The sequence below is a fragment of the Helicoverpa zea genome, chromosome 29, assembly GCF_022581195.2.
Source record: "Helicoverpa zea isolate HzStark_Cry1AcR chromosome 29, ilHelZeax1.1, whole genome shotgun sequence".
NCBI classification, from domain to species: Eukaryota; Metazoa; Arthropoda; class Insecta; order Lepidoptera; family Noctuidae; genus Helicoverpa; species Helicoverpa zea.
The window spans coordinates 6,230,511-6,255,541 of record NC_061480.1 but is presented as its reverse complement, the minus strand read 5'-3'; the positions used below and the strand labels follow the sequence as shown (position 1 = coordinate 6,255,541).

General features: G+C 37.9%; 2 protein-coding genes across 5 annotated transcripts in view; one reads left to right on the top strand and one right to left on the bottom strand.

Annotated features, from left to right (window-relative positions):
- The window catches only part of LOC124644046 (EP300-interacting inhibitor of differentiation 3-like), a 30,930-nt gene extending 23,557 nt beyond the window's left edge, over positions 1 to 7,373 (bottom strand). The window contains exons 1-3 of the mRNA XM_047183233.1: positions 7,126 to 7,373; positions 6,351 to 6,461; positions 5,629 to 5,747 (exon numbers count right to left, since the gene is read on the bottom strand). Of these exons, the coding sequence (XP_047039189.1) occupies positions 5,629 to 5,747; positions 6,351 to 6,461; positions 7,126 to 7,228 (333 nt within the window). The 5' untranslated portion in view covers positions 7,229 to 7,373. The remainder of the gene's footprint in view (positions 1 to 5,628; positions 5,748 to 6,350; positions 6,462 to 7,125) is intronic.
- Positions 7,374 to 11,206: 3,833 nt separating this feature from the next.
- Positions 11,207 to 25,031, top strand: part of LOC124644105 (protein mahjong) — a 30,647-nt gene continuing 16,822 nt past the window's right edge. The window contains exons 1-18 of one of the 4 annotated variants that reach the window (XM_047183320.1): positions 11,207 to 11,547; positions 13,561 to 13,711; positions 14,170 to 14,307; positions 14,741 to 14,865; positions 15,184 to 15,247; positions 15,571 to 15,682; positions 16,188 to 16,286; positions 16,555 to 16,689; positions 17,216 to 17,301; positions 17,818 to 17,985; positions 19,104 to 19,237; positions 19,617 to 19,728; positions 20,413 to 20,517; positions 20,827 to 20,858; positions 21,616 to 21,700; positions 22,616 to 22,776; positions 23,699 to 23,829; positions 24,386 to 24,489. In XM_047183320.1, coding sequence (XP_047039276.1) covers positions 11,450 to 11,547; positions 13,561 to 13,711; positions 14,170 to 14,307; positions 14,741 to 14,865; positions 15,184 to 15,247; positions 15,571 to 15,682; positions 16,188 to 16,286; positions 16,555 to 16,689; positions 17,216 to 17,301; positions 17,818 to 17,985; positions 19,104 to 19,237; positions 19,617 to 19,728; positions 20,413 to 20,517; positions 20,827 to 20,858; positions 21,616 to 21,700; positions 22,616 to 22,776; positions 23,699 to 23,829; positions 24,386 to 24,489 — 2,040 coding nt within the window. In that variant the 5' untranslated portion in view covers positions 11,207 to 11,449. Of the gene's footprint in view, positions 11,548 to 13,560; positions 13,712 to 14,169; positions 14,308 to 14,740; positions 14,866 to 15,183; positions 15,248 to 15,570; positions 15,683 to 16,187; positions 16,287 to 16,554; positions 16,690 to 17,215; positions 17,302 to 17,817; positions 17,986 to 19,103; positions 19,238 to 19,616; positions 19,729 to 20,412; positions 20,550 to 20,826; positions 20,859 to 21,615; positions 21,701 to 22,615; positions 22,777 to 23,698; positions 23,830 to 24,385; positions 24,490 to 25,031 lie in introns of all 4 variants that reach the window. The other 3 variants (XM_047183319.1, XM_047183321.1, XM_047183318.1) reach the window with 3 other exon arrangements.

Here is a 25,031-nt window from a genome sequence, read left to right as displayed (position 1 = left end):
GAGTGTAAATAAGAAAGTATATAAGAGTGTACATAAGGGAGTACATAAGAGTGTAAATAAGAAAGTAAATAAGAGTGAAAATAAGGGTGTACATAAGAGTGTAAATAAGAAAGTAAATAAGAGTGAAAATAAGGGTGTACATAAGAGTGTAAATAAGAAAGTATATAAGAGTGTACATAAGGGAGTACATAAGAGTGTAAATAAGAAAGTATATAAGAGTGTACATAAGGGAGTACATAAGAGTGTAAATAAGAAAGTATATAAGAGTATACATAAGGGAGTACATAAGGGAGTACATAAGAGTGTACATAAGGGAGTACATAAGGGTATACATAAGAAAGTATATAAGAGTGTACATAAGGGAGTACATAAGAGTGTACATAAGGGAGTACATAAGGGTGTACATAAGAGTGTAAATAAGAAAGTATATAAGAGTGTACATAAGGGTGTACATAAGAGTGTAAATAAGGGAGTACATAAGAGTGTACATAAGGGAGTACATAAGGGTGTACATAAGAGTGTAAATAAGAAAGTATATAAGAGTGTACATAAGGGAGTACATAAGAGTGTAAATAAGAAAGTAAATAAGAGTGAAAATAAGGGTGTACATAAGAGTGTAAATAAGAAAGTATATAAGAGTGTACATAAGGGAGTACATAAGAGTGTAAATAAGAAAGTAAATAAGAGTGAAAATAAGGGTGTACATAAGAGTGTAAATAAGAAAGTAAATAAGAGTGAAAATAAGGGTGTACATAAGAGTGTAAATAAGAAAGTATATAAGAGTGTACATAAGGGAGTACATAAGAGTGTAAATAAGAAAGTATATAAGAGTGTACATAAGGGAGTACATAAGAGTGTAAATAAGAAAGTATATAAGAGTATACATAAGGGAGTACATAAGGGAGTACATAAGAGTGTACATAAGGGAGTACATAAGGGTATACATAAGAAAGTATATAAGAGTGTACATAAGGGAGTACATAAGAGTGTACATAAGGGAGTACATAAGGGTGTACATAAGAGTGTAAATAAGAAAGTATATAAGAGTGTACATAAGGGTGTACATAAGAGTGTAAATAAGGGAGTACATAAGAGTGTACATAAGGGAGTACATAAGGGTGTACATATGAAAGTATATAAGAGTGTACATAAGGGAGTACATAAGGGTGTACATAAGAGTGTTCATAAGAAAGCATATAAGAGTGTACATAAGGGTGTACATGAGTGTACATAAGGGTGTACATAAGAGTGTAAATAAGAAAGTATATAAGAGTGTACATAAAAGTGTAAATAAGAAAGTATATAAGAGTGTACATAAGGGAGTACATAAGAGTGTAAGTAAGGGAGTACATAAGAGTGTACATAAGGGAGTACATAAGAGTGTAAATAAGAAAGCATATAAGAGTGTACATAAGGGAGTACATAAGGGTGTACATAAGAAAGTATATAAGAGTGTACATAAGGGAGTACATAAGGGTGTACATAAGAAAGTATATAAGAGTGTACATAAGGGTGTACATAAGAAAGTATATAAGAGTGTACGTAAGGGTGTACTTAAGAAAGTATATAAGGGTGTAAATAAGAAAGTATATAAGAGTGTAAATAAGGGAGTACATAAGAGTGTAAATAAGAAAGCATATAAGAGTGTACATAAGGGAGTACATAAGGGTGTACATAAGAAAGTATATAAGAGTGTACATAAGGGAGTACATAAGGGTGTACATAAGAAAGTATATAAGAGTGTACATAAGGGAGTACATAAGGGTGTACATAAGAAAGTATATAAGAGTGTACATAAGGGTGTACATAAGAAAGTATATAAGAGTGTACGTAAGGGTGTACTTAAGAAAGTATATAAGGGTGTAAATAAGAAAGTATATAAGAGTGTAAATAAGGGAGTACATAAGAGTGTAAATAAGAAAGCATATAAGAGTGTACATAAGGGAGTACATAAGGGTGTACATAAGAAAGTATATAAGAGTGTACATAAGGGAGTACATAAGGGTGTACATAAGAAAGTATATAAGAGTGTACATAAGGGAGTACATAAGGGTGTACATATGAAAGTATATAAGAGTGTACATAAGGGAGTACATAAGGGTGTACATAAGAGTGTAAATAAGAGTGTAAATAAGGGAGTACATAAGAGTGTAAATAAGAAAGTATATAAGAGTGTACATAAGGGAGTACATAAGAGTGTACATAAGAAAGTATATAAGAGTGTACATAAGAAAGTATATAAGAGTGTACATAAGGGAGTACGTAAGGGTGTACTTAAGAAAGTATATAAGGGTGTAAATAAGAAAGTATATAAGAGTGTAAATAAGGGAGTACATAAGAGTGTAAATAAGAAAGCATATAAGAGTGTACATAAGGGAGTACATAAGGGTGTACATATGAAAGTATATAAGAGTGTACATAAGGGAGTACATAAGGGTGTACATAAGAGTGTAAATAAGAAAGTATATAAGAGTGTACATAAGGGAGTACATAAGAGTGTACATAAGGGAGTACATAAGAGTGTAAATAAGGGAGTACATAAGAGTGTAAATAAGAAAGTATATAAGAGTGTACATAAGGGTGTACATAAGAGTGTACATAAGAAAGTATATAAGAGTGTACATAAGAAAGTATATAAGAGTGTACATAAGGGAGTACATAAGGGTGTACATAAAAAAGTATATAAGAGTGTACATAAGAAAGTATATAAGAGTGTACATAAGGGAGTACATAAGGGTGTACATAAAAAAGTATATAAGAGTGTACATAAGGGAGTACATAAGGGAGTACATAAGAGTGTAAGTAAGGGAGTACATAAGAAAGTATATAAGAGTGTACATAAGGGAGTACATAAGAGTGTAAGTAAGGGAGTACATAAGAAAGTATATAAGAGTGTACATAAGGGTGTACATAAGAGTGTACATAAGAAAGTATATAAGAGTGTACATAAGGGAGTACATAAGGGTGTACATAAGAAAGTATATAAGAGTGTACATAAGAAAGTATATAAGAGTGTACATAAGGGAGTACATAAGGGTGTACATAAAAAAGTATATAAGAGTGTACATAAGAAAGTATATAAGAGTGTACATAAGGGAGTACATAAGGGTGTACATAAAAAAGTATATAAGAGTGTACATAAGGGAGTACATAAGAGTGTAAGTAAGGGAGTACATAAGAAAGTATATAAGAGTGTACATAAGGGAGTACATAAGAGTGTACATAAGGGTATACATAAGAAAGTATATAAGAGTGTACATAAGGGTGTACATAAGGGAGAACATAAGGGTGTACATAAGAATGTAAATAAGAGTGTACATAAGGGAGTACATAAGAGTGTACATAAGGGAGTACATAAGGGTGTACATAAGAGTGTAAATAAGAAAGTATATAAGAGTGTACATAAGGGAGTACATAAGAGTGTAAATAAGAAAGCATATAAGAGTGTACATAAGGGAGTACATAAGAGTGTACATAAGGGAGTACATAAGGGTGTACATAAGGGAGTACATAAGAAAGTATATAAGAGTGTACATAAGGGAGTACATAAGAGTGTACATAAGGGAGTACATAAGGGTGTACATAAGGGTGTACATAAGAGTGTACATAAGGGAGTACATAAGAGTGTAAATAAGAAAGTATATAAGAGTGTACATAAGGGAGTACATAAGAGTGTACATAAGGGTATACATAAGAAAGTATATAAGAGTGTACATAAGGGAGTACATAAGAGTGTACATAAGGGAGTACATAAGAGTGTACATAAGGGAGTACATAAGGGTATACATAAGAAAGTATATAAGAGTGTACATAAGGGAGTACATAAGAGTGTAAATAAGAAAGTATATAAGAGTATAAATAAGGGAGTACATAAGAGTGTACATAGGGGTGTACATAAGAAAGTATATAAGTGTGTACATAAGGGAGTACATAAGGGTGTACATAAGAAAGTATATAAGAGTGTACATAAGGGAGTACATAAGGGTGTACATAAGGAAGTATATAAGAGTGTAAGGGAGTATATAAGGGTGTACATAAGAGTGTACATAAGAAAGTATATAAGAGTGTACATAAGGGAGTACATAAGGGTGTACATAAGGAAGTATATAAGAGTGTAGATAAGGGAGTACATAAGAATGTATATAAGAAAGTATATATACAGGGTTATTGGTAAAACACTGACAACCTTGCAGGACTGTATTACTAACGTCATAAACTACAACTTTTGTTCTATGACTTTTTATAAAACATAATACATTTGCCAAAAATAAACCCACAAAATTTCATTGTCCTATCTAACACATTTCAACTCTATTTTGCTATAGTGATAAAATTTACACGCCCCTACTATTTCTTCACCAACTAAAGGCCCGATCGAGACCAGTCGAGCGATTAGTCGACCTTAGAGTGTGCGGACGAGTCGAGATTATCACACATTACAATAATTTCGTTTGGTAGAAGGTTTGCACTTTTAGAATGAATGCAAGATCTTTACCTACCCACGCCTCCCGCGCACTATTCTCGTAGTCATACTTTTGAATTGGTAACTCGCTACGCTACGATTTCCCGTCTTTTTACGAAAAGGTCAAAAAAAAAATAAACAAAATATCTTCTTAACGTACTGTGTGCCTCGGTGGTATCCCTGATGGCATGCCGGAATTGCCCGTTATCTCGTAACCGCTGTGTGGCTAGCATTGTTACTCGGCTAGGTGTAGGGATGTTTGGGAATCGTATGGCGTATTGGCGACAGGCTTCCGAAACATTGTCATCACACCTGGCAAGCATTCGCACCATTTCCGTGTACTCGACATTTGAATATCGATACGCCATACTGTAAAGATAATTACGTTCGCACTACCGAATTTCGCTACAAGGACACGTATGACGCGACGCGGGCGCATAAAAACGAATGACGGCCGCTCGTAAACAGGTCAAGTTCAAACGCTCCCCCGCCGCCCGAGCCCCGCTCCCGTCCGCTGTCTTTTGTACTACTGTTTACCTAATTAGCGCTTTCTTGCTTCGCATAGACTTCGTAAATTTTAGAGCGTACAATTGAAATATTTTAATTTTTGTATGAAAATTTGGATGAACTAAAATCTGAGAATTATTAAAAGTCACAGAACAAAAGTTTTAGTTTATGATATTAGGATTATGGTCCTGAGAGGTTGCTAGTGTTTTATCTATAACCCTGTATATAGGAGTGTACAAAAGGGTGTACATAAGAGTGAACATAAGGGAGTACATAAGAGTGTACATAAGGGAGTACATAAGAGTGTACATAAGAAAGTATATAAGAGCGTACATAAGGGAGTACATAAGAGTGTACATAAGGCATTACATAAGGGTGTACATAAGGAAGTACATAAGTGTTCATAAGGAAGTACATAAGAGCGTACATAAGGGAGTACATAAGAGTGTTCATAAGGAAGTACATAAGTGTTCATAAGGAAGTACATAAGAGTGTACATAAGGGAGTACATAAGAGTGTTCATAAGGAAGTACATTAGAGAGAGAGATTCTCTTGGAAACGCGATATAACCGAACTCCACGCGGGCGAAGCCGTGGGCGGAAGCTTGTATGAAATAAAAATCCTTGACTTTGACTTTATAAAAATGTTAGTTTACTTACAATATGCTGTGCCAACTCATGTTTATCATAAGTGTTGACATTTCCACTGACTGCCTCCGAGCACCTGATAGCTAGGTTGCTGGCTGCGTGAAGTACCCGGGAATCTAAGTAGCCTTCACCTGGAATACAAAGTTATATTCTTAGCTTTAAATACGGGAGTACTTTGATATTTCCACTTATTTGGATACATACCGACTTCAACATGTTTTGTTTTGTTCTTGTTGATTTTTATTGGTGTGCATAGTAAAGAATAAATCTATCTATCTATTACTTGTATTTTTTTTGTGCTACTAGGCTCATCTAATTCTCACCTTTTCCCAACTAACTCTCGTTTCTCTGGAAATATTATAGTGCAGACACAGTGAGTACTGTTTCTCCACTATTATAGCCTAATGGTACGATAATCCAACACCACCGGAGAGAGATCACAAGCAGGACCAACATTTACGTACTTGCTGATGCACAGATGGATCAATCATCAACTTCCAGACTACGGGCTGCTCTATAAGTTTCTAAAACCCACAAAGTGCTTTCGGCCTGACCCGGGAATCGAACTTCAGATCTCATGCACAACAGTCAAACTTGTGACCACAAGACCAACAAGCAGCTGAGTACCAGTGTGCCAGTGAGCGACTGTCTATTTGACCTCCTCTACCCAGTTATCCAGGCAAACCAATACTCCAAGGTCAGCAAAAGATGTCTTATTCATATTAGGAACTTACCAGGGTGTCTAGCACTCTCTTCAAGGCCTCCCTCAGCTCTCAATGCTTTCACCTCCCTCACAGCGCTGGCTGTCTTGTCAATACGATCCTCATTGTTACCAGTTTCATCCTCTGTAATATCACACTCTCTATATTATAGTTACCGGCATGGATATTGAGCTCTCGGCAGAAGAGTGGGGATCGCTTTGCGCACTGTACACATAAGGCAATAAACGAATAAATCGCTTCTGCGCAGGTGAAGGTCAGGGCTCAATATCCGTGCCGATAACTATAATATGATAAATATAAGTTTATTTTATTTTATTTTCAATTAATGTAAATATATTGTGAATAAAGTTTTAGAGTCGGCTCATATGATAAATTAATATGAAATATTTTTTGGTAGTTTGCTTGGTACAAGCTTATGGCTTAGGAGTAAGGTAAGTACTACTGATAATGATCTGATAAAAAAAATCTTTTTGAATTGGTTAATTGGTAAATGAGTACAAAGGCTACATTTTGTAGGAATATGGGAAGAAGTTCCCCAGGATTCTTTTAAGAAAACTGTTTTTTGAGTATGACCATCCGCCCCTATTGAGACGCCACTAACCGACAATCTTCATATTTTTGAAAATCTGATATCTGTAATTGTCCATACAAACTTTTCTATTGGATTCGTTTATTTACTATCAAGTAAATGAAGACATAGAGGAAAACGTGACAGTATATTTACAATGTGGTAACTAATTACGTTACATACGCTATTGATATTTGTTATCTTTGTTTTAGTACTTACCTAAAGTGGATAAGTTCTCCAAAATCGTCCGGTATCGCAATTTTCTGTCGTGACTACCAGTCATGCTGGATCTGGACATCTGTGAACTGTTCATTGACGACATCTTACAATACTTTTGGTCCTTTTCTGGTTAAAATTCTGATTTGCAGCAACTGTATGCGATTTGTTTACAACTTTTTTTGCAAATGATTGCCGCCCAAAAACAACTTTTACAACGCCATCATAGATTTCATTTTCATTCATATAAGTGTGTTCGAAGTACCAAATTAATGTATTTTCTGTAGTATGTCATGTATTGTCTAAGCATGATTAGGTTTAAGATTATTTACGTTATGCAAAAAATATAATTAAATATTTTTAAATTCAGTTTATTTATCATAACGCAATTTTTTTATTACTAAAACTGATTTTATTTAGATAAAATTTTGTTGAAATTAAATACTAATACACAAGGGCGGTGACATATAGTTTCAAAACGCACATTGCTAGTGTAATGTTGCCAGTATTACTATTTATCTTTTTATAGTAGTTTGAAAACTACCAACAACAAAAACAAAAGTTTTTTCCTTTCCCCTATGAGAAAAATTTTATTAAAACAATTATGTGGCAAACATCTATGTAAACATTGAAAATAAAAAATATGGTCGATCTATAAAAAAAAATTAAATCATCGTAACCGTCGGAATACAGTTTCAAATATAAATTAATAAAAAATTTTGAACCAAACCTATTTAGACAATTAAGGCTCGAGCAGACCGGATGCGTATGCGGAGACGTAAGCGTAGACGTGTACGTACCACTGAATTGTAATGTATGGAAATGTATGAGGCCGGCCACACCGCTTGCGTAACGACGCGCATGTCTACGCTACGCAAGCGGAGTGGCCGGTCTCATACATTTATAAACATTACAACTCAGTGGTACGTACGCGTCTACGCTTATGTCTATGCTTGCATACGCATCCGGTCTGCTCGAGCCTTTAACAAAACCTGCGTTCATTCTTTTTATTTTCGACCAAAATAGTAAATAGCCATTTTTGACTATTAGCTTTGCTTTTCGATGTAGGCAACTGTATTTATTTATTTATTTAACAATTTATGTACACACATACAGAATACAGAGAAGAAGAAAAATAGAAAAGATAGTACAAAGGCACAGCTTATTTCATTAGAAATCTCTTCCAGCTGGCCCGTTATGAGAGAGTTAGAATAGAAAGAGATGCAGATAGAGTGCGTAAAAAGAAAAGAAGCTATAACTAACATAAAATAATCACTAACTTAACCTAAATATGTATATATAAAATATATATCAAATATGTATATATATAATATATATATATATATATATATATTGATATATATTTTATATATACATATATATATATATGTATAAAAATATATAAATACACTAAATACTATAAGCATCTATGATGACAAGGAAAGATAGTGTTCCTTCAACTTGCGTTTAAATAATGCAACAGTTTGGGAGCTCCTCAGCTCAGGCCGCAACTTATTCCACAGCCGTACAGCGTGCACGGTGAAGGAGTAGGAATAGAAATCAGTGGAGTGGGAAGGGATTTTAAGTAGGGATTTGAGATGAGTCCTGCAGGAAGCATCAGGTGAGCGGAGAAAGGAGAAACGTTCCCGCAGGTACGAAGGAGATTTAGGATTGAAGAGGATATTGAATAGAAGACACAAAATGCGAGTGTTCCTGCGAAGACGAATAGGGAGCCACTTGAGATCCTTGCGAAATTGTGAAACATGATCATACTTTTTAAGATTGAAGACAAAACGAATACAAAGATTTTGCAAGCGCTCAAGTTTATTTAAAAGCTCCTCTGTGGCATCCAGATAACAGGCATCGGCGTAATCTATAATAGGTTGGATGAGAGTCTGAGCAAGAGAAATTTTGGTTTTTAAGGGCAAAAAGTGTTGAAGACATTTTAGCGTATGAAAAGTGTAATGAACTTTGCGACTAACTTCATTGACCTGAGCTGACCACGATAAGTTAGAATCTAGAATAACACCTAGGTTTTTCGCTGTATTAGTGTAGTCGATCTGAACCCCATTTAAACTAAGCGGTGGTAGTGACGCAATATCTAGCCTGCTACGCATGTATCTGCTACCAATAATCATGGCCTGAGACTTCCTGGGATTAATTTGCAGTCCAAAGGACTGCGCCCAATCACCAATCGCATCCAGGTCACGATTCATGGCAGCAATGGCAGCTTCTGCATCAGCACAGGGAAAATGTCTGTAAAGCTGCAAGTCGTCTGCATAGAGATGGAAGTGGGAAGAAATGACCTTTGTGACAGAGTCAATGAAAATAGAAAACAGGAGAGGAGAGAGAACGCCACCTTGAGGTACACCCGCAGTGAGATTGCACCAGCCAGAGGTTAGGTTATCGAGGCGGACATATTGTGAACGGCCTTTCAAATAAGAATCAAACCAACTTAGGGTGGAAGGGGAAATATTGAGAGATTTTAGAATGCCGAGAAGAATATCAAAATCAACAGAGTTGAATGCACTGCTAAAGTCAAGAAGGACTAGTAAGGTGAGAGACTTGTTTTCCATCGCAAGGCGAATATCATCAGTGACCTTTAGCAATGCAGTTGAAGTACTGTGACCAGGCCGAAAGCCAGATTGAAACTGACTCAGCAGGTCCATTCTGGATATATAAGCAGACAACTGACGGTGAACTAAATGCTCAAGAACTTTAGACAGGAAAGGGAGGATTGAGATGGGTCTAAAATCTGTCACAGCAATAGGATGTAGGATTTTGGGTAAAGGAATGACAATCGCTGCTTTCCACAGATCAGGGAAGGAACTGGAGAATAAGGAAAAATTAAAAATATGAGTCAAAACAGGAAGGACAGAGGAAAGAGTAAGGGATATCATTCTTGAGCATATATCGTCATTGCCAACCGCATTAGATGAAATCGCGAGAATAGACCTCTTCACGTCATCGGAGGTCACAGCACACCACTCGTATGGAGGACAATCAGGCAACGGCAGACTGGCCAGCTGACTCAATGTACTGGCTCTGACGTGTGCAGCCAAACGAACAGGAGGAGAGGAGAAGTAATTGTTAAGAGCACACACATCAGTGTCACCACTATAAGTAGCCGCAGCCTTTCCGATACCGATCGATTTTAGGAATTTCCAAACCTCGGAGGAGCTACGATTATCGAGAGAATTATGGAAGTAGCGTCTCTTAGCATCTCTGCACATTCGACTGCAGCAGTTACGTAAAGATTTGTAAGCAATAAGGTTGCGCTCAGATGGACTACGCTTCAGCCTCCTCTTCGCCCTATCCCGACTGGCCATCAACTCTTTAATGGCAGGAGTGAGCCAGGGAGCCGGAATATTCTTAACTTTAATACGACGAATAGGAGCATGGCTATCAAACAAACGTAGTAATTTAGAGTTGAAGCAGTCTACCATTTCGTTGATGCAGGTGCTCTCCAGAATACAGGTCCAGTCAATGAGATCAGCATCACGCGTCAATGCCTCCAAGTCAATGCCCTTGTAATTCCGAAGGAAAAGGTACTGTGGCTTTCGCTTAGGAGGACGAATCCTGTAAGATAGAAAGATGAAATCGTGGTAGGAAAAACAAGCAGTAAGCTGTCCGTGAAAAGAAACATTGCTGATCTTTGACACAATCATAAGATCTAGCAAGGAAGGAGTACAATTAGGAAAGTGGTGGGTAGCAGAAAGTGGTAAAATACTAAGATTGAAAGAAGAAAGAAGAGATTTAAGTTTAAGCGCTCGACTGTCATCCTTCAACAGACAAGTGTGTATCAAAATAAACACTGCAATTGAGAGGCAAAAAAAAGGATTTTTTTTATTTCTTTCTTTATTTTCAACCCCAAGTTTAAAATCAGCCTAAAAGGTGTTTGGTCTGATATACCACTTTTAATGCTATTAGGAGGAATTAATTTAGTGAAAAATTCTTAATATTAGAAATAAGAATTGATTAACAAATTACTAGAGTTATGACGTCATGCGTGAACAACTTTTGGAGAAACGGTTAAAAATGAATGACATACGCAGTTACTTAAAGCATAGTAGAAATTTAATTTCTATGGTGATATCCCTGGCATGAAAATTTGTTGTACGAGTGCGCGGTATTAAGACAAAACGTTGCATTTTAACGTAGTTCTAATATAGCAATTATTTTTTATAATAAAATGTACAATAATCTATAGCTTCTATAATGCAAATAAAAATTTTAGTATATTAATCGTCGTGTCGTGTCGTTACGGTATAAGTGACAAAGTTCTTCGCCAGTGAGGTTATAAACTACTAACAATATATGAATTTAAATGGATTCGGCACCAGCACAGGAGGTAACTGAGCTGTTGAGACAATGGGAGGAACAGCACACGACGCCCAGCTACGACCCAGTACCAACTTTGACGAGGTAACTTCTTTGTTTTGATAAAATTGCGAAAAAAAAATCTTTATTAGCACATTGATAGTTTTGCCGTATGCTTACACATGTGGCTGTGAGATATAAATTTAAAAATAGAATATATGATCACGCAATTTCATGTAAGAACGTGATATAGAAGTTGGCAAGGTTTTTCTAAAGTTAAATTAAGTTTGGAAGTAATGAGGCAGCTTAACTTTTCCTTACAATAAAATTATCTGTATATTAGTTCGACTATCTGTATTTATATTAAAACAATAAGCTATTGTAAAGCAATGTTACTAGGTACGCAAAATACAAATTCCATTCTATACTTCCGTTGACCCCTTATAATTCAAATTCAAATTAATTTATTCATAAACATATAGAAGATCCACTGTGTTAGTAACAAATAGACTTAAACCTATGTTAGTACCATTGACACACAAATATTTTTAGCTTTAGTTAAAGTTAATACTTTATAACTAATAATGACCTGGTTCGATCGACTAGCGCACGTATGATCGGGCTGTGGCTTAGTAGATATACCTTGAATACAAACAAACACAAAAATGTCTCCCGTTTATTATATTAGTATATATAATATTGATGTATTTAGCGAATACATTAAAGACTTGACGCAACAAGTTGAAAGATGTTTCAAGTTGTTTCACAATTTTGTTGTTTCAAAATCTTATGAAATATACGTGTAAACAAATAATCGTGATATGAGAAACAAATCAGAAGAAAAGCGATTTTATGCATTTCTTTGATTATTGCAAAGTACATAATAAAAAGTGTCATATCATCTGGGCCCGATTCTGCTAAGTTAATAATGTCAAAATTCAATCGCAATAGCAGTTTTAACCTTAGCATTCTGCTACTAATATAAGACCAATCGTATTCCAATGACATTTCATTGGTTTGCAATTGAATGGAGAATATTCAAACAAACTCTTCAGCTTTATAATATTTTTGACTTTGACTTTGAAAAAAGTGTAGATAGCAAGTATGTTGATAGATTTATCTAATCTCATTATTGAATATGTTGATTCATTGACTGTTGTCTATCTTACAATTATATTGCAATTTTATGATCCATTGATTTGTCTTATGCGTATGATAAATAACAATAATATTTATAACATTCACACTAACTAATGTTATTACCAGGACATGTTTGTGTGCAACAAAAAGCTCAAAAATGACTATAATTCTTACACCATAAGCAATCGAATGGGAGCGGATTATATCCTATCCTTATGTGAAAGTAGTTGCTTAGGATAGTGAAAAGGCTCTTTGAGACCTCTGAACTTAACCAATTAAAAAAAATCTGTGACTGTTAGTAAGTTAGGCTATATTTTATCCGGGCATGGGAAGAACGTATACCCTCTGGGGTACAGCCAGCAGTACAAAAAAAAACATTCTCCCATTTGCTGCAAGGTCCTCAATTTCAATGGACCTGATATGTCAAAAGGTTATCTTTATGGTCAAATAAAATGTGCTATTTCTGGCTTATTAAATTGCGCAGATATTATTTTTGGTAGTATTATTAATCTCTCATTGTAAAGCTCAAGAGTTTTTGTTTTGAACTTGTTAATCTCGGGAAGTACTGGTGCGATTTGAAAAATTATTTCACTGTTGGGGAGCTAAACTACAGAAAGTACATTGTCGGCCACGGCGATTTTTCTCATATAAGGAGATCAACCAGCTGCACAGGACATATTATAGTGCACAAGCATTTGTGCAGACACAGATGCACTCACTACTCCTTCACTCTCATAGCGCGATGGGACGACAATCCGACACAACCTGACAGAGATCAGGCGCAGGACCGACATTTACGTGCTCTCCGATGCACGGGTGTATCAATCCAACTTTCAGCATGTTATATGTCTTTATTTCTTTATTAATTGATAAGGTACACCAACGACATTTTTACAAATTAACTAAATTTATGTTAACATCTATCCTCCATACTGTGCAAAAATGTCTTAAAATATAGTTATCCACCTTCTCCACCAGGATAGCGGAGATCATAGAAGCGGAGACGGAGAACTTCATGAAGAAAGACCCGGATCCCTTCGATGAGAGGCATCCGTCCCGCACCGACCCTGAGTGCGCCCTGGGTCACGCGCTCAAGGTCATGTTTAAGAAAGACAATTTTATGACTAAGGTAAATGAGAAATTTATTATATTCTGTAACTGTTATGGCGAGAATCCATCAACAATGTTATAGTTTCGCGGTATTTTAGACATACGCAAATGGATATGATTTTCTAGACCAGAAGAAACATTCGTGTCCGTCACAGTGTTGCACATCGGTGGAGTCTCGCCACTTTAAGAGTTTTAAAGAATAAATAAATGTTATTTCACAAGTATTTATTGGATTTAGTGTCCTTGATTTAATGTCCTTCGAAACAATCAGTTGGATTCCTAAAATTATATATGCTTCTTCACTATGAAAAGTGAAAGCAGTATTTACAAATGATTTTGTTCCAGGATTTTGCATACCATGTTTTCTTTACAATTGGAGTTGCTTTACTTTTTATACCAATTTAATAAATTAATAAAAAATATACATTAATCTTAATAAGTCTTATTTTCTAATATAATCTCTCTTCTTCTCCACAGCTAGTGAACGACTATGTCCGCGACACGTACTACTCGCGACAGAATATAACGGGCCGCGACGTGCACAAGCTCAACGTGGCCGCGTGCCGGCTCACGCTTGACCTCATGCCCGGACTCGAGATGAGCGTCGTTTTTCAGGTCAGTGGTATTTATTTAAGGACTAGCTTTCGCCCGCGGTTTCACCCGCGTCCCGTAGCCTAAGTTACTTCCCCTCTAATATTCAGCCAAATCGGTCAAGCCGTTTTCATGTTATGCCGTGACAACGGAAACCGGGTTTCATTTATATATATATAGATAACGAACAAAGCATACACGAAAAATATACATTTTTAACTGAAATTTTTTGGTTAGGAAAAAAAATTCAAGGTCAAAGGTCACACTGAAGGTCAAGGTCAAAAATTATTTTGTGATCGCGAAAATACAGTTAACGCCGTAATGGTAGATTCAAAGTGAGTGTATGGTTGTATAGAAATTCCAATCATTTGAGAGTTTGCGACGGCATTTAGGTCGTACTAGTCGGGCTATTCAAATGATGAGTGGCATTACAGCTTACTAATATTTTCGTTTCCAGGACAACGAAGCTCTGATCCACCGTCTAGTGAACTGGGCGAACAACTCCACGGAGCCGCTGCAGTGCTACGCGACCGGCCTGCTCGCAGCCGCCATGGAGGTGCAGGAGATCGCCACCAACTTCAGGTGAGTGGCTCGTGGCTGCAGGATTGGAGGAGTTACCGCTTCCCTGGTATATAGGAGGTTCTAGAAGGAACATGGTGGGTTTAATCAGTGAGAGTCTGACACTCCTTCACGCTGCACCCACAGCGGGAGGGATCATTTGATGATTTATTCACCAAAAAAGGGGAGTGGCTCGTGGCTATTGGCTTGTGGCTCATGGCTGATGGCTCATGGCTCGTGACTTGAGTCCTAGTCTTCGTCTTAATTTGTCCCATGTACTTTGTTAAGTAACTTTGCGAGTAGTGTAAAGGAGGTGTTAAACTGTGATATTGTTTGTTTCAGGGATTTAAACGCAGTACTAGTACCATTGATGTTAAGGAGGCTACACGTTTTAAGAGAGGATAAAGTAAGTCATGGTTTCTGTCAATATTGAATGACAAAACATAATTACATAAGCAGTTTTGTAAGTCTTTACCAATTTCTGTGTTTTTGTCGGGAAGAAGTGGCACTCAAAAACACTCCAGTTTTCGGGAAATATCTATTTTCTTTAGTTTTCATCAATATTTTTTATAACTTTTATGTGGCCCAAATTCTCGAGGGCACTATTCAACTCACCCGCATATATTTTTGTTTGATGTATAACCTTACTATCGGAATTTTCATCAAAATCTTTTGAAAAAGTGAAAAACAGTATGATTTTTTAATAATGTAATTTTTATTTTTTTACAGCAAAATAACCAAAACGCAGTGACACCGCCGAATCAGACGCGACACTTTGCTCGCTTCGACAAAAAGAGGAATAACGATATTAAATGCAACGGACCAAGTACGGACAAGAAAGGTAAGATTATCAAGTATTAGTTTCTCCCGCTTCCAGACGGTAACTACTTCCCGCACGTGGGTAAAAGTATATGTCTATATGAATTTCTCATACACAAGCTGTAATATAGCCAAGTTTCATCAAACTCCATTTAGTGTCTACGTATATCCAGTAGTTTTTGCGTGAAACAGGAGCAACCATTTATGCATCCATCCTTACATACATCCGAACATCCATCCATTAATAAAGTTATAATATTAGTTAATAATATTAAGTGCAACGGACCAACCACAGACGAGAAAGGTAAAATTATCATAACTCTGCTCTATATCTTTCTTCTACTCATATGGTTTTACCTCGGTGCGGGAAATAGTTCCTTTTGTTCGCGGGTGAAAATAGCACTTTTATGCGCGAGTGTACCTGTCCATAGACACCCCCTCCACTTTCTCCCACCTTTTTCAATAATTCGTTTTTTTTTTTGTGTTTGTAAAGCGATTTTTCCTAAAAAAAATTGTATCTCTTTCAGACCGTGCGAAGGATGAGGGTGGAGGGGGTGATATGCTAGTCGATGGGACCCCCCCTCACGCCAGCAAAGACCCCGAGACCCCAGTCAAACATTATAATAGTATGTACAGTTATTACTTTAGTTCATATATCATTATTTTTTTGTCAAAGTTAACTCAATTTCTACGAAAGAAATATTTATGCTTTGCACTATCTTTCTCATACGTATTTTAAAATTAACATTGACAGTTAAATTAGGGAAATATTATATAAAAACAATAGGGTCCCGTTTTACCCTTTGGGTACGGAACCCTAGAAACTAAAGCCATAAAATAAATAACAAATTAAGTACTCTTTACAAGTATATAAATAATTTTTGTCCCCCTCAGCCCCAGTAAGCGCATGCTCCCCCCCCTCGTGGGGCATGATGTCCCCCCCGCCGCGGCCCCCCGCCCTGCCGCCGCCGCAGCACCACGAGACCTCCTCCAACTCCAGCTGGGCGGAGATGGAGACCTATGTTATAGGTATGTGTACTCCATTTACAGAAAATAAATAAGGAGTCGATGGTTAAAAGTAAGCTGAAAGTCAGCATTTTGTGAAGGACAATTTTACAAAAGACTGCCCCCCAAAATCGCCCACCATTCACCAATTTCTATGTATTTTGCTGAGAAGAATTATTGGTGGAACAAACGCTATATGATTTGAAGAACTGGTCCTATACTATATTAAAGGTAAACAATCTTGATCACCATTAGCCTTATCCCCGCTATATTGGGGGTCAGCTTCCAGTCTAAGTGGTTGCAGCTCAGTACCAGTGTTTTACAAGGAGCGACTGCCGATCTGATTTCTTCAACCCAGTTACCCTGTCAGACTACGTGGCTTCTGACTACCCGTAAAGACTGCCAAAGATGTTTAAGTGACCCGTAAAGACATAGTTTGTCACCCATCCACGCACCGACCGCTCCAAGCGTCGCTTAACCTTAATATTGTTTGGTACCAACTTAATATTTTAGCAGTATCATTAATTATGATTTTATATTTTATTCGCAGGAAACATTCAAATTCACCCACCTACGGACGCCACTAAACAGATGCTCATACTCAGATACCTGACACCCATGGGCGAATATCAGGAGGTAAGATATTAACACATTATATACTACTAAACGATCTCTGCGATTTCACCCGCGTCCCTGCGGAACTACTGTTCGTACCCGGACAAAATATAGCCTACGTTACCCGATAATGGTAACGGTAATGCTACCAAAGTTAGACTGGGAGAAATTGCAGTGTACAAAATGTCATAAATAATGAAATAAATTGTCTAGTTTCCGAGCTGTGCAAGAATTTATCCAGTTAGTTCGGTAGTTTTAGTTATTTCATTACAAATATACATAAACGCACACGCACATTAATGATTGTTCCTCTTTCACTCAAAAACTACTGCATGGTTTTTGTTGAAACTCGTCAGTGATATAGTTTGTATATCAGACAAGCTTGGTAGCTTGTATATAGGCTACTTTTTATCCAGATGCGATTAGAAGTTCCCCGGGAAAACCTCTGAAACCACTGGCGGAAACTCTAGAACTTATATGTAATGTCAGTTTTGTATTAATGTATTTTTTCGTCAATCTCTATTATTTCTTCCGCAGTTCCTATCCCACGTGTTCGAACAAAACGCCCTAGGCTTGATCCTGGGCTACCTCAACGTGCGAGAGTCGAGAGACTCGCGCCTCGCCTTCGAGGCACTCAAGTACCTCGCCGCTCTGCTGTGTCATAAGAAGTTCTCTATTGACTTCATTAATATGGGGGGGTTACAGGTCAGTAAAAAACTGCATATACAGAAAATTATAATGTTGTAGCGGTACTACAACTCACAACACCGCCATCTACACATTCAGAGACGCAACTATCCTGCATCGCACATGCAGTGTTCGCGCGCACAGTGAACACAGATAGATCACCCCGACAACAACTGTCGGGCAGTAGCCCACCGGACAAAACTCCTGTCCGGTCGGAGGATCCTCCCTTTACTGCGAGGCATGATGAGCCTTACTCTCTGCTCTCATACCTCCACAATGTCATCATCATCTGCCTGACTTTTTCCCAACTATTTTGGAGCTACTGCCCTATCTGACCACCTCTACCCAGTTACCCGGGCAACCCGATACCCCTTGGCAAGACTGGTGTCAGATTTATTAGTTTCTGACTAACCGTAACGACTGCCAAGGATCAAAATTCAAATCAAAATTTATTTATTTATGTTTGTACATAATATCTTAATTAGGTCTTACATTTTAATTATTCTAGGTCAATAACATTTTGGTGCCTGTATAGAAATGAATCTGTACCACAGGCGTTGCGGTCACTTTTAGTTACTGTCATGCTATGATTCATCCTTAACAATATTTATTTTATATACTTCTATATATCTAACACATTATTTCTACATAATCATGTTTTATTTATACTTAATTTAGGAATAAATTAAAACTTAACATTATTACTACGTACTACCCAATTATACCTAAGTATGTCTATTTGATCACAGTCAGCAACTCCTCGGTTTCGTCGTAATTCAGTGTTTGTAAATACTGCGACGTCCGCAGTTTTGCTCTGGCATAATTCAGGTCGTATATAGGTACTACTTTGTTTATTTTATTATACAAATATGGACCTAAAAATGCGAAGAATCGGTTTGTAAACACAAACTTTGATGTAGAGTGAGAAGTACAGACAATATCTTTCCGTCTCTTAGTGTTAGTAAGGTTCGCGTCATATGTAAGCGCTGTTCTGTTTGTGCAGTAGGATGTTCAACGACAGCCCTTTATGTGCGGTTCGAACTCGCATTTGGCTGGTTTTTGTAATGTCTGGACCTGCTTTCGTACTTGGGAGGCAGCATAAACCACTGGACCACCACGACTTTTATTGTCCACAGAAATTTCTAGAAGTCCCCCGTCCGTCAGTAGCTGCTACCGGAGTGTCCATCTGTTTGTACTACCTGGCGTACTGCGAGGATGCCATGGAGAGGGTCTGTCTGCTGCCCAGGAGGACGCTCGCTGATCTTGTCAAGTGAGTAGTTTGTATAGACGCGTGTGTCCGTCAGTGTCCGTCTGTCAGTACACAATGTGTCACAATATATAAGCCCTTACCCAACTTCCCGTTGAAAATCACCAATTTGATTTTTCACTAATTGAACCACGTCTTTGACTTCTAAATTTTAATGTGTTGAAAGAATCGTAGAGTAAAATTCTTTTAGCTCCATGACCCGAGATAACATAACTTACGAATAAGAGCAATTGAATTTAGAATATTTTTTAGTTTCACTGGAATCTTAGTCAGATTATTTTTAATCAAAATTATGTAGAACTTCATATACAAAAATACAGACCTTCCATATCGTTACTTTTGGAAGATATTACATACTTATTTTATAACATTTTGTATACAGATACGCACTATGGTTACTCGAGTGTTCACACGACTCAGGCCGCTGTCACGCCACCATGTTCTTCGGGCTGTCCTTCCAGTTCAGGGTCATACTTGAAGAGTTTGATCATCAGGTCAGTATTCTTGATAAGCCATGTGGCTTGTTTATGTTGTTGCCTTTAGAGAAAACAATAAATAGCTGAGTGTAGTACTATTTCATCAGAGATTATTTATTCTACTTCATAAATTCATGCTATATTTCAATTTTCAAGGTATTTTATAGTAAGCTGCTTTTTAATAGGCTAGGCACGGAGTCTCGGTTTCTTCGGGTCAGACCGATACCCCTTTGTGAATTTAAAAAACTTTCACAAAGCAGCCTGAAGTGGTTCGATACGGTTAGAAAAATAATGTTACTTGCGAGATAACGGCAGTTAGAAGAGAATGCAAGGAGAAAAGATGCTGCGCTGATCCCAAATTATATTAGGATAGGGGCAGGAGGATGATGAAAGTAGTCTGAAGTTTGGATGTTGGTGATTGATACGCCCGTGCATCAGAGAGCACGTAAATTGTCGGTCCTGCGCCTGATCTCTCTCCGGTGGTGTCGGATTGTCGTCCCATCGCGCTATGAGAGTGCCCAAAGAATGCTTGTGCACTATAAAATGTCCTGCGCAGCTGTCTGATCTACTTATATGAGAACAGCCACTATGTCCGACAAGGATATTTTTTCTATACTTATTATTGGGATGATTTCTCAAAAATTTGGTAGGTAACTGTAGCTACTATAGTTATATTTTAAAAAATATGTTTTTTTATACCAGGACGGTCTCCGCAAGCTATACAACGTGATCTCGACATTACCGATACTGAGCGCCGACGAAGACGAGTCGCGAGTGTCGGAGGACGAGACCTGCGCCGCCAGGCAGATCGTACGACACGTCTGCGTCGCGCTTAGAAGGTAAACTGTACATACTATATATACCAGGACAGTCGCGAGTGTCGGACGACGAGACCTGCGCCGCCAGGCAGATCGTACGACACGTCTGCGTCGCGCTTAGAAGGTAAACTGTACATACTATATATACCAGGACAGTCGCGAGTGTCGGACGACGAGACCTGCGCCGCCAGGCAGATCGTACGACACGTCTGCGTCGCGCTTAGAAGGTAAACTGTACATACTATATATACCAGGACAGTCGCGAGTGTCGGACGACGAGACCTGCGCCGCCAGGCAGATCGTGCGACACGTCTGCGTCGCGCTAAGAAGGTAAACTGTACATACTATATATACCAGGACAGTCGCGAGTGTCGGACGACGAGACCTGCGCCGCCAGGCAGATCGTACGACACGTCTGCGTCGCGCTTAGAAGGTAAACTGTACATACTATATATACCAGGACAGTCGCGAGTGTCGGACGACGAGACCTGCGCCGCCAGGCAGATCGTGCGACACGTCTGCGTCGCGCTTAGAAGGTAAACTGTACATACTATATATACCAGGACAGTCGCGAGTGTCGGACGACGAGACCTGCGCCGCCAGGCAGATCGTACGACACGTCTGCGTCGCGCTTAGAAGGTAAACTGTACATACTATATATACCAGGACAGTCGCGAGTGTCGGACGACGAGACCTGCGCCGCCAGGCAGATCGTGCGACACGTCTGCGTCGCGCTTAGAAGGTAAAATTTTATTTATAAAAGGAGAGACTCCAAGATATATATTGGGTTGCCCAGGTAACTGGGTTGAGGAGGTTAGATGACAGTTGCAAAGTTCATAAAATCGGAATGCATTTGAATTGTAAGAACTTTCGGAGTAAAAGAAACACATAAATAAACTATGGGGTATATAATAATCGCGATTGATAAGATAGCATCTTATATTTCAATAAAATATTTTATTAGTGCATCACATTGAACAGCTGTTTTTTTTTTTAATTGACCTTTATATTGTCTTTAAACTCTGGACCTTGGTTAACTTTACTGCGGTTTTCGATGTATTTTCTGACCCTAATCTTTCTGTTACAGGTACTTAGAGGCACACCTAAGGTTACGCGCCGCGCAAGTAGCGAGACAGCAAGGCGACAATGTACCTGAACCACCACCTTATAAGGTAAGTCTGGATATTTATGTTATCTTCTTTGATAATGTGGACTGTAGAGGGATGAAACATGCGCATTCGTGTATTAACTCTACCAATTACAAGTACTTAACAAATGTGATATATTGAAAGCTCATTGGTAAATAACAGCTGCTCGGGTCGTCCGAGCATTAGATTAAGCAATGCCTTTCGCGGCTTGTCCGTCGATGATTGACCATCCATGTTAAGGCGAGTTCCTCCGAGTTTCCGAAGCCACGGAGGCAAATTGGTGGATCCTGCATGACATTTAAATATATTTGGCAATAGTTAGTACCCTATTCCTAAGCCAGGAAGTCTGACAATCAATCTTACCAAGGCATACCGGCATGGCAACTGGACTGAGAAGGTCAGATAGACAGTAGCTCCACACAGGTAAATATGAGTAGTTTGGAACATACCTCTACTTTGAAAGTATTTTTCTGATTGCTTTGTGAAAGTTTCTCAAGAACTCGAAACTCGTCGACTCAAGTCGCGGCCTTTTATATGATTTAACTGTTCCATTCTAGGCGTCAAAATCATCTCCATTTAATGCCAACCGTCGTACGACAAAAACTTTTAACCGTCTGTTCAACAGACGTTTAAAAGTTTGACTAAAAAAACTTGTCTAATAAATGACAAATTATGACGTTGAAATAAGGTCCGTTTTGCAGCCACACTTTTTTTGCACAAGTGTTCAACAGATGTTTAAGTTTTTGTAGTAAGGCTGCAACTCTTTATAACGCTATAATATGCAGTCCCTTAATTGAAGTTATATGTATAGAGTTTACACTGTATTTTTCTAGTTGCTTTGTGTAAGTGTCTCAAGAACTCGAAACTCCGTGAACCTACCTCCTTTATCGACTCCGCGGCGGACTTTTTTATGATTATTTTTTAACTATTCCACCCTAGGCGTCAAAATCATCTCCGGAAGAGATCCAGGAGCAGATAGAACTGCTGCAGAGCGTGGCGTGGTCACGCTGGGCGGCTGTCGACGAGCTGCTGGAGTTGGGCGGCGTGGCGCTGCTACTGCAGGTCGTCGGCTTGGCGTACGAGTGGAACTTTAACGGCAGGTATTGTACTGTTGCGGTAGAATGTTGTACCAGTGAGGTATATGTTGTACCAGTAAGGTATATGTTGTACCAGTGAGGTATATGTTATACCAGTGCGGTAGATATTGAACCTCCATAGCGGTCTGAAGTGTAATCTATATAAATGCAAGTCGGTCTGAAGTGTAATCTATATAAATGCAAGATAAACTGTAGGTCCCGGCTGTCTTTTGAACGTCTTTGGCAGTCGTTACGGGTCAGAAGTGTCAAGTCTGACAATCAGTCTTACCAAGGGGTATTGGGTTGCCTGGTTAACTGGGTTGTGAAAGTAAGATAGGCAGTCAGTCCATGTGGCACACTGGTACTCAGCTGCATCCGGTTAGACTGGAAGCCGACCCCAACATAGTTGGGAAAAGGCTCGGGAGATGATGCAAATGAAGCGTTGTACTGTTAAGATCGGAGCGACATGACAGTATATATAATGTTCGGCTTACATACAAATATATGGAGTATATATTTGTATTCATATTCTTATTTATTTGCATACCATAATGTTACAATGATGTTACAAGTGGCTTAAAGCTGGGTACATATATTATGGACCCTCTTAGGGCACAGCGAAAGAAGGCTACGAAGTTTAATTACATACAATGTAGATACAATAGTAGATAAATGTTTTTTTTGTTATTATTATAATATTCGATGTTAGGAAAACATCATTTCTATAATAACATTAATCATTCTCTATTAAGAAGTTTACTTTTCCAAAAAACAGCAACTTTACAGAATTGGTTTAATATGATATTGCACGGGTTTTTGGCTAGGACAATTTATTGTAGTTTTTTTAATACTTTTGTAACACGTTGTATTTGCCTCTATTTCCGTAAAATAAAGTTCAATTTAGAATAATTATATTTTGAACCCTGTTATGCCTTTTAACCAACAGATCGGAAACGGTACGGTCGGCACTAGACGTGATCTCGGTGTGCTGCGTGGCGCCGCGCGTACAACTCATGCTCACTGAGAAGGTGGATATGAAAGACGCGGAAATGACTACGGGAGTGAATATTGTACTTGGTAAGTGCTTTTTTGTGTATTTTTTTCTTTTCTTGACATTGCAATTTTTTTTGTGACTAATCAAGAACTTTGCTTTGTGAACACTTGTTAAGCAGTAATTGGCATATATGTAGTTCAAGTCTCAATAAATTCCATCAATAAGTCCGGCTATTACAGCTATTTCCTACACTGATAGTCTAGTGCCAAAAGGATATTGGCTACTTTTATCCGGGCCTGGAAGAAGTTCCTTCGAAACGCAAATGAAACCGGAAAAAGCAGCTAGCATCGAAAACAAATATTTATTTACATTAAAATACATCCTAAGCCATTATTTTTGACTAGTTTATATTATCCAAACACATTTTTAAGCATAACAATACTCGGTTAATAATAATTTAGTAAGGTCAAAATATACATATTTTTTATTATTATTTTGTCTACCCACAATAAATCCTTGAATATCGAATGTTTTATAACGAGATATTTCTAACCACGACTTTTAAATATCAAACATATTTCCTACCTTAACATAAACACAAAAGTCAGAACTTGTCTAACAAGTCTGATTCTAACACAGATGTGTTGGCAGGCGCGGCGGACGGCGAGATCGTGCCGGAACCGGATGTGCAGAAAGCTGCCCTCAACGTGCTCGTTAACTGCGTCTGCGCACCTGTGCATAGGGTGAGTACACACATAATTAGTATACACAAATATTACACACCTACACAGATTAACAAATAATATACAAAAAGTATACATACATACGATTAATATTCACAAAGAATACACAAACACTCACATACACGTCATATATACACACACACTCACACGTCATACACACAGAAACACACATAATACACGCACATAATACTCATACACACATTGGGCAGTGAGATAGTGCCGGAACCGGACGTGCCGCGCTCAATGTGCTCGTTAATCGCGTCTGCGCCCCTGTGCATAGGGTGAGTGTTGAGACGGAACAGATTTATGTGCACAAATAATACACACATGCAAATAAAATACATCTACACACTGACACGTCATACACACATACATAAACATAGACAGGTACACACGAGCTCTCAGACATATAAACGCATACACGAAGACACAGGCATACCCAGATACATACAAGCACATATTATACGTGTTTAAGCAATATTCTGTATCTCAGTTCACTTCTTAGTTATCTTAAAATTTTTCACTATCATTTTTTAAACTAA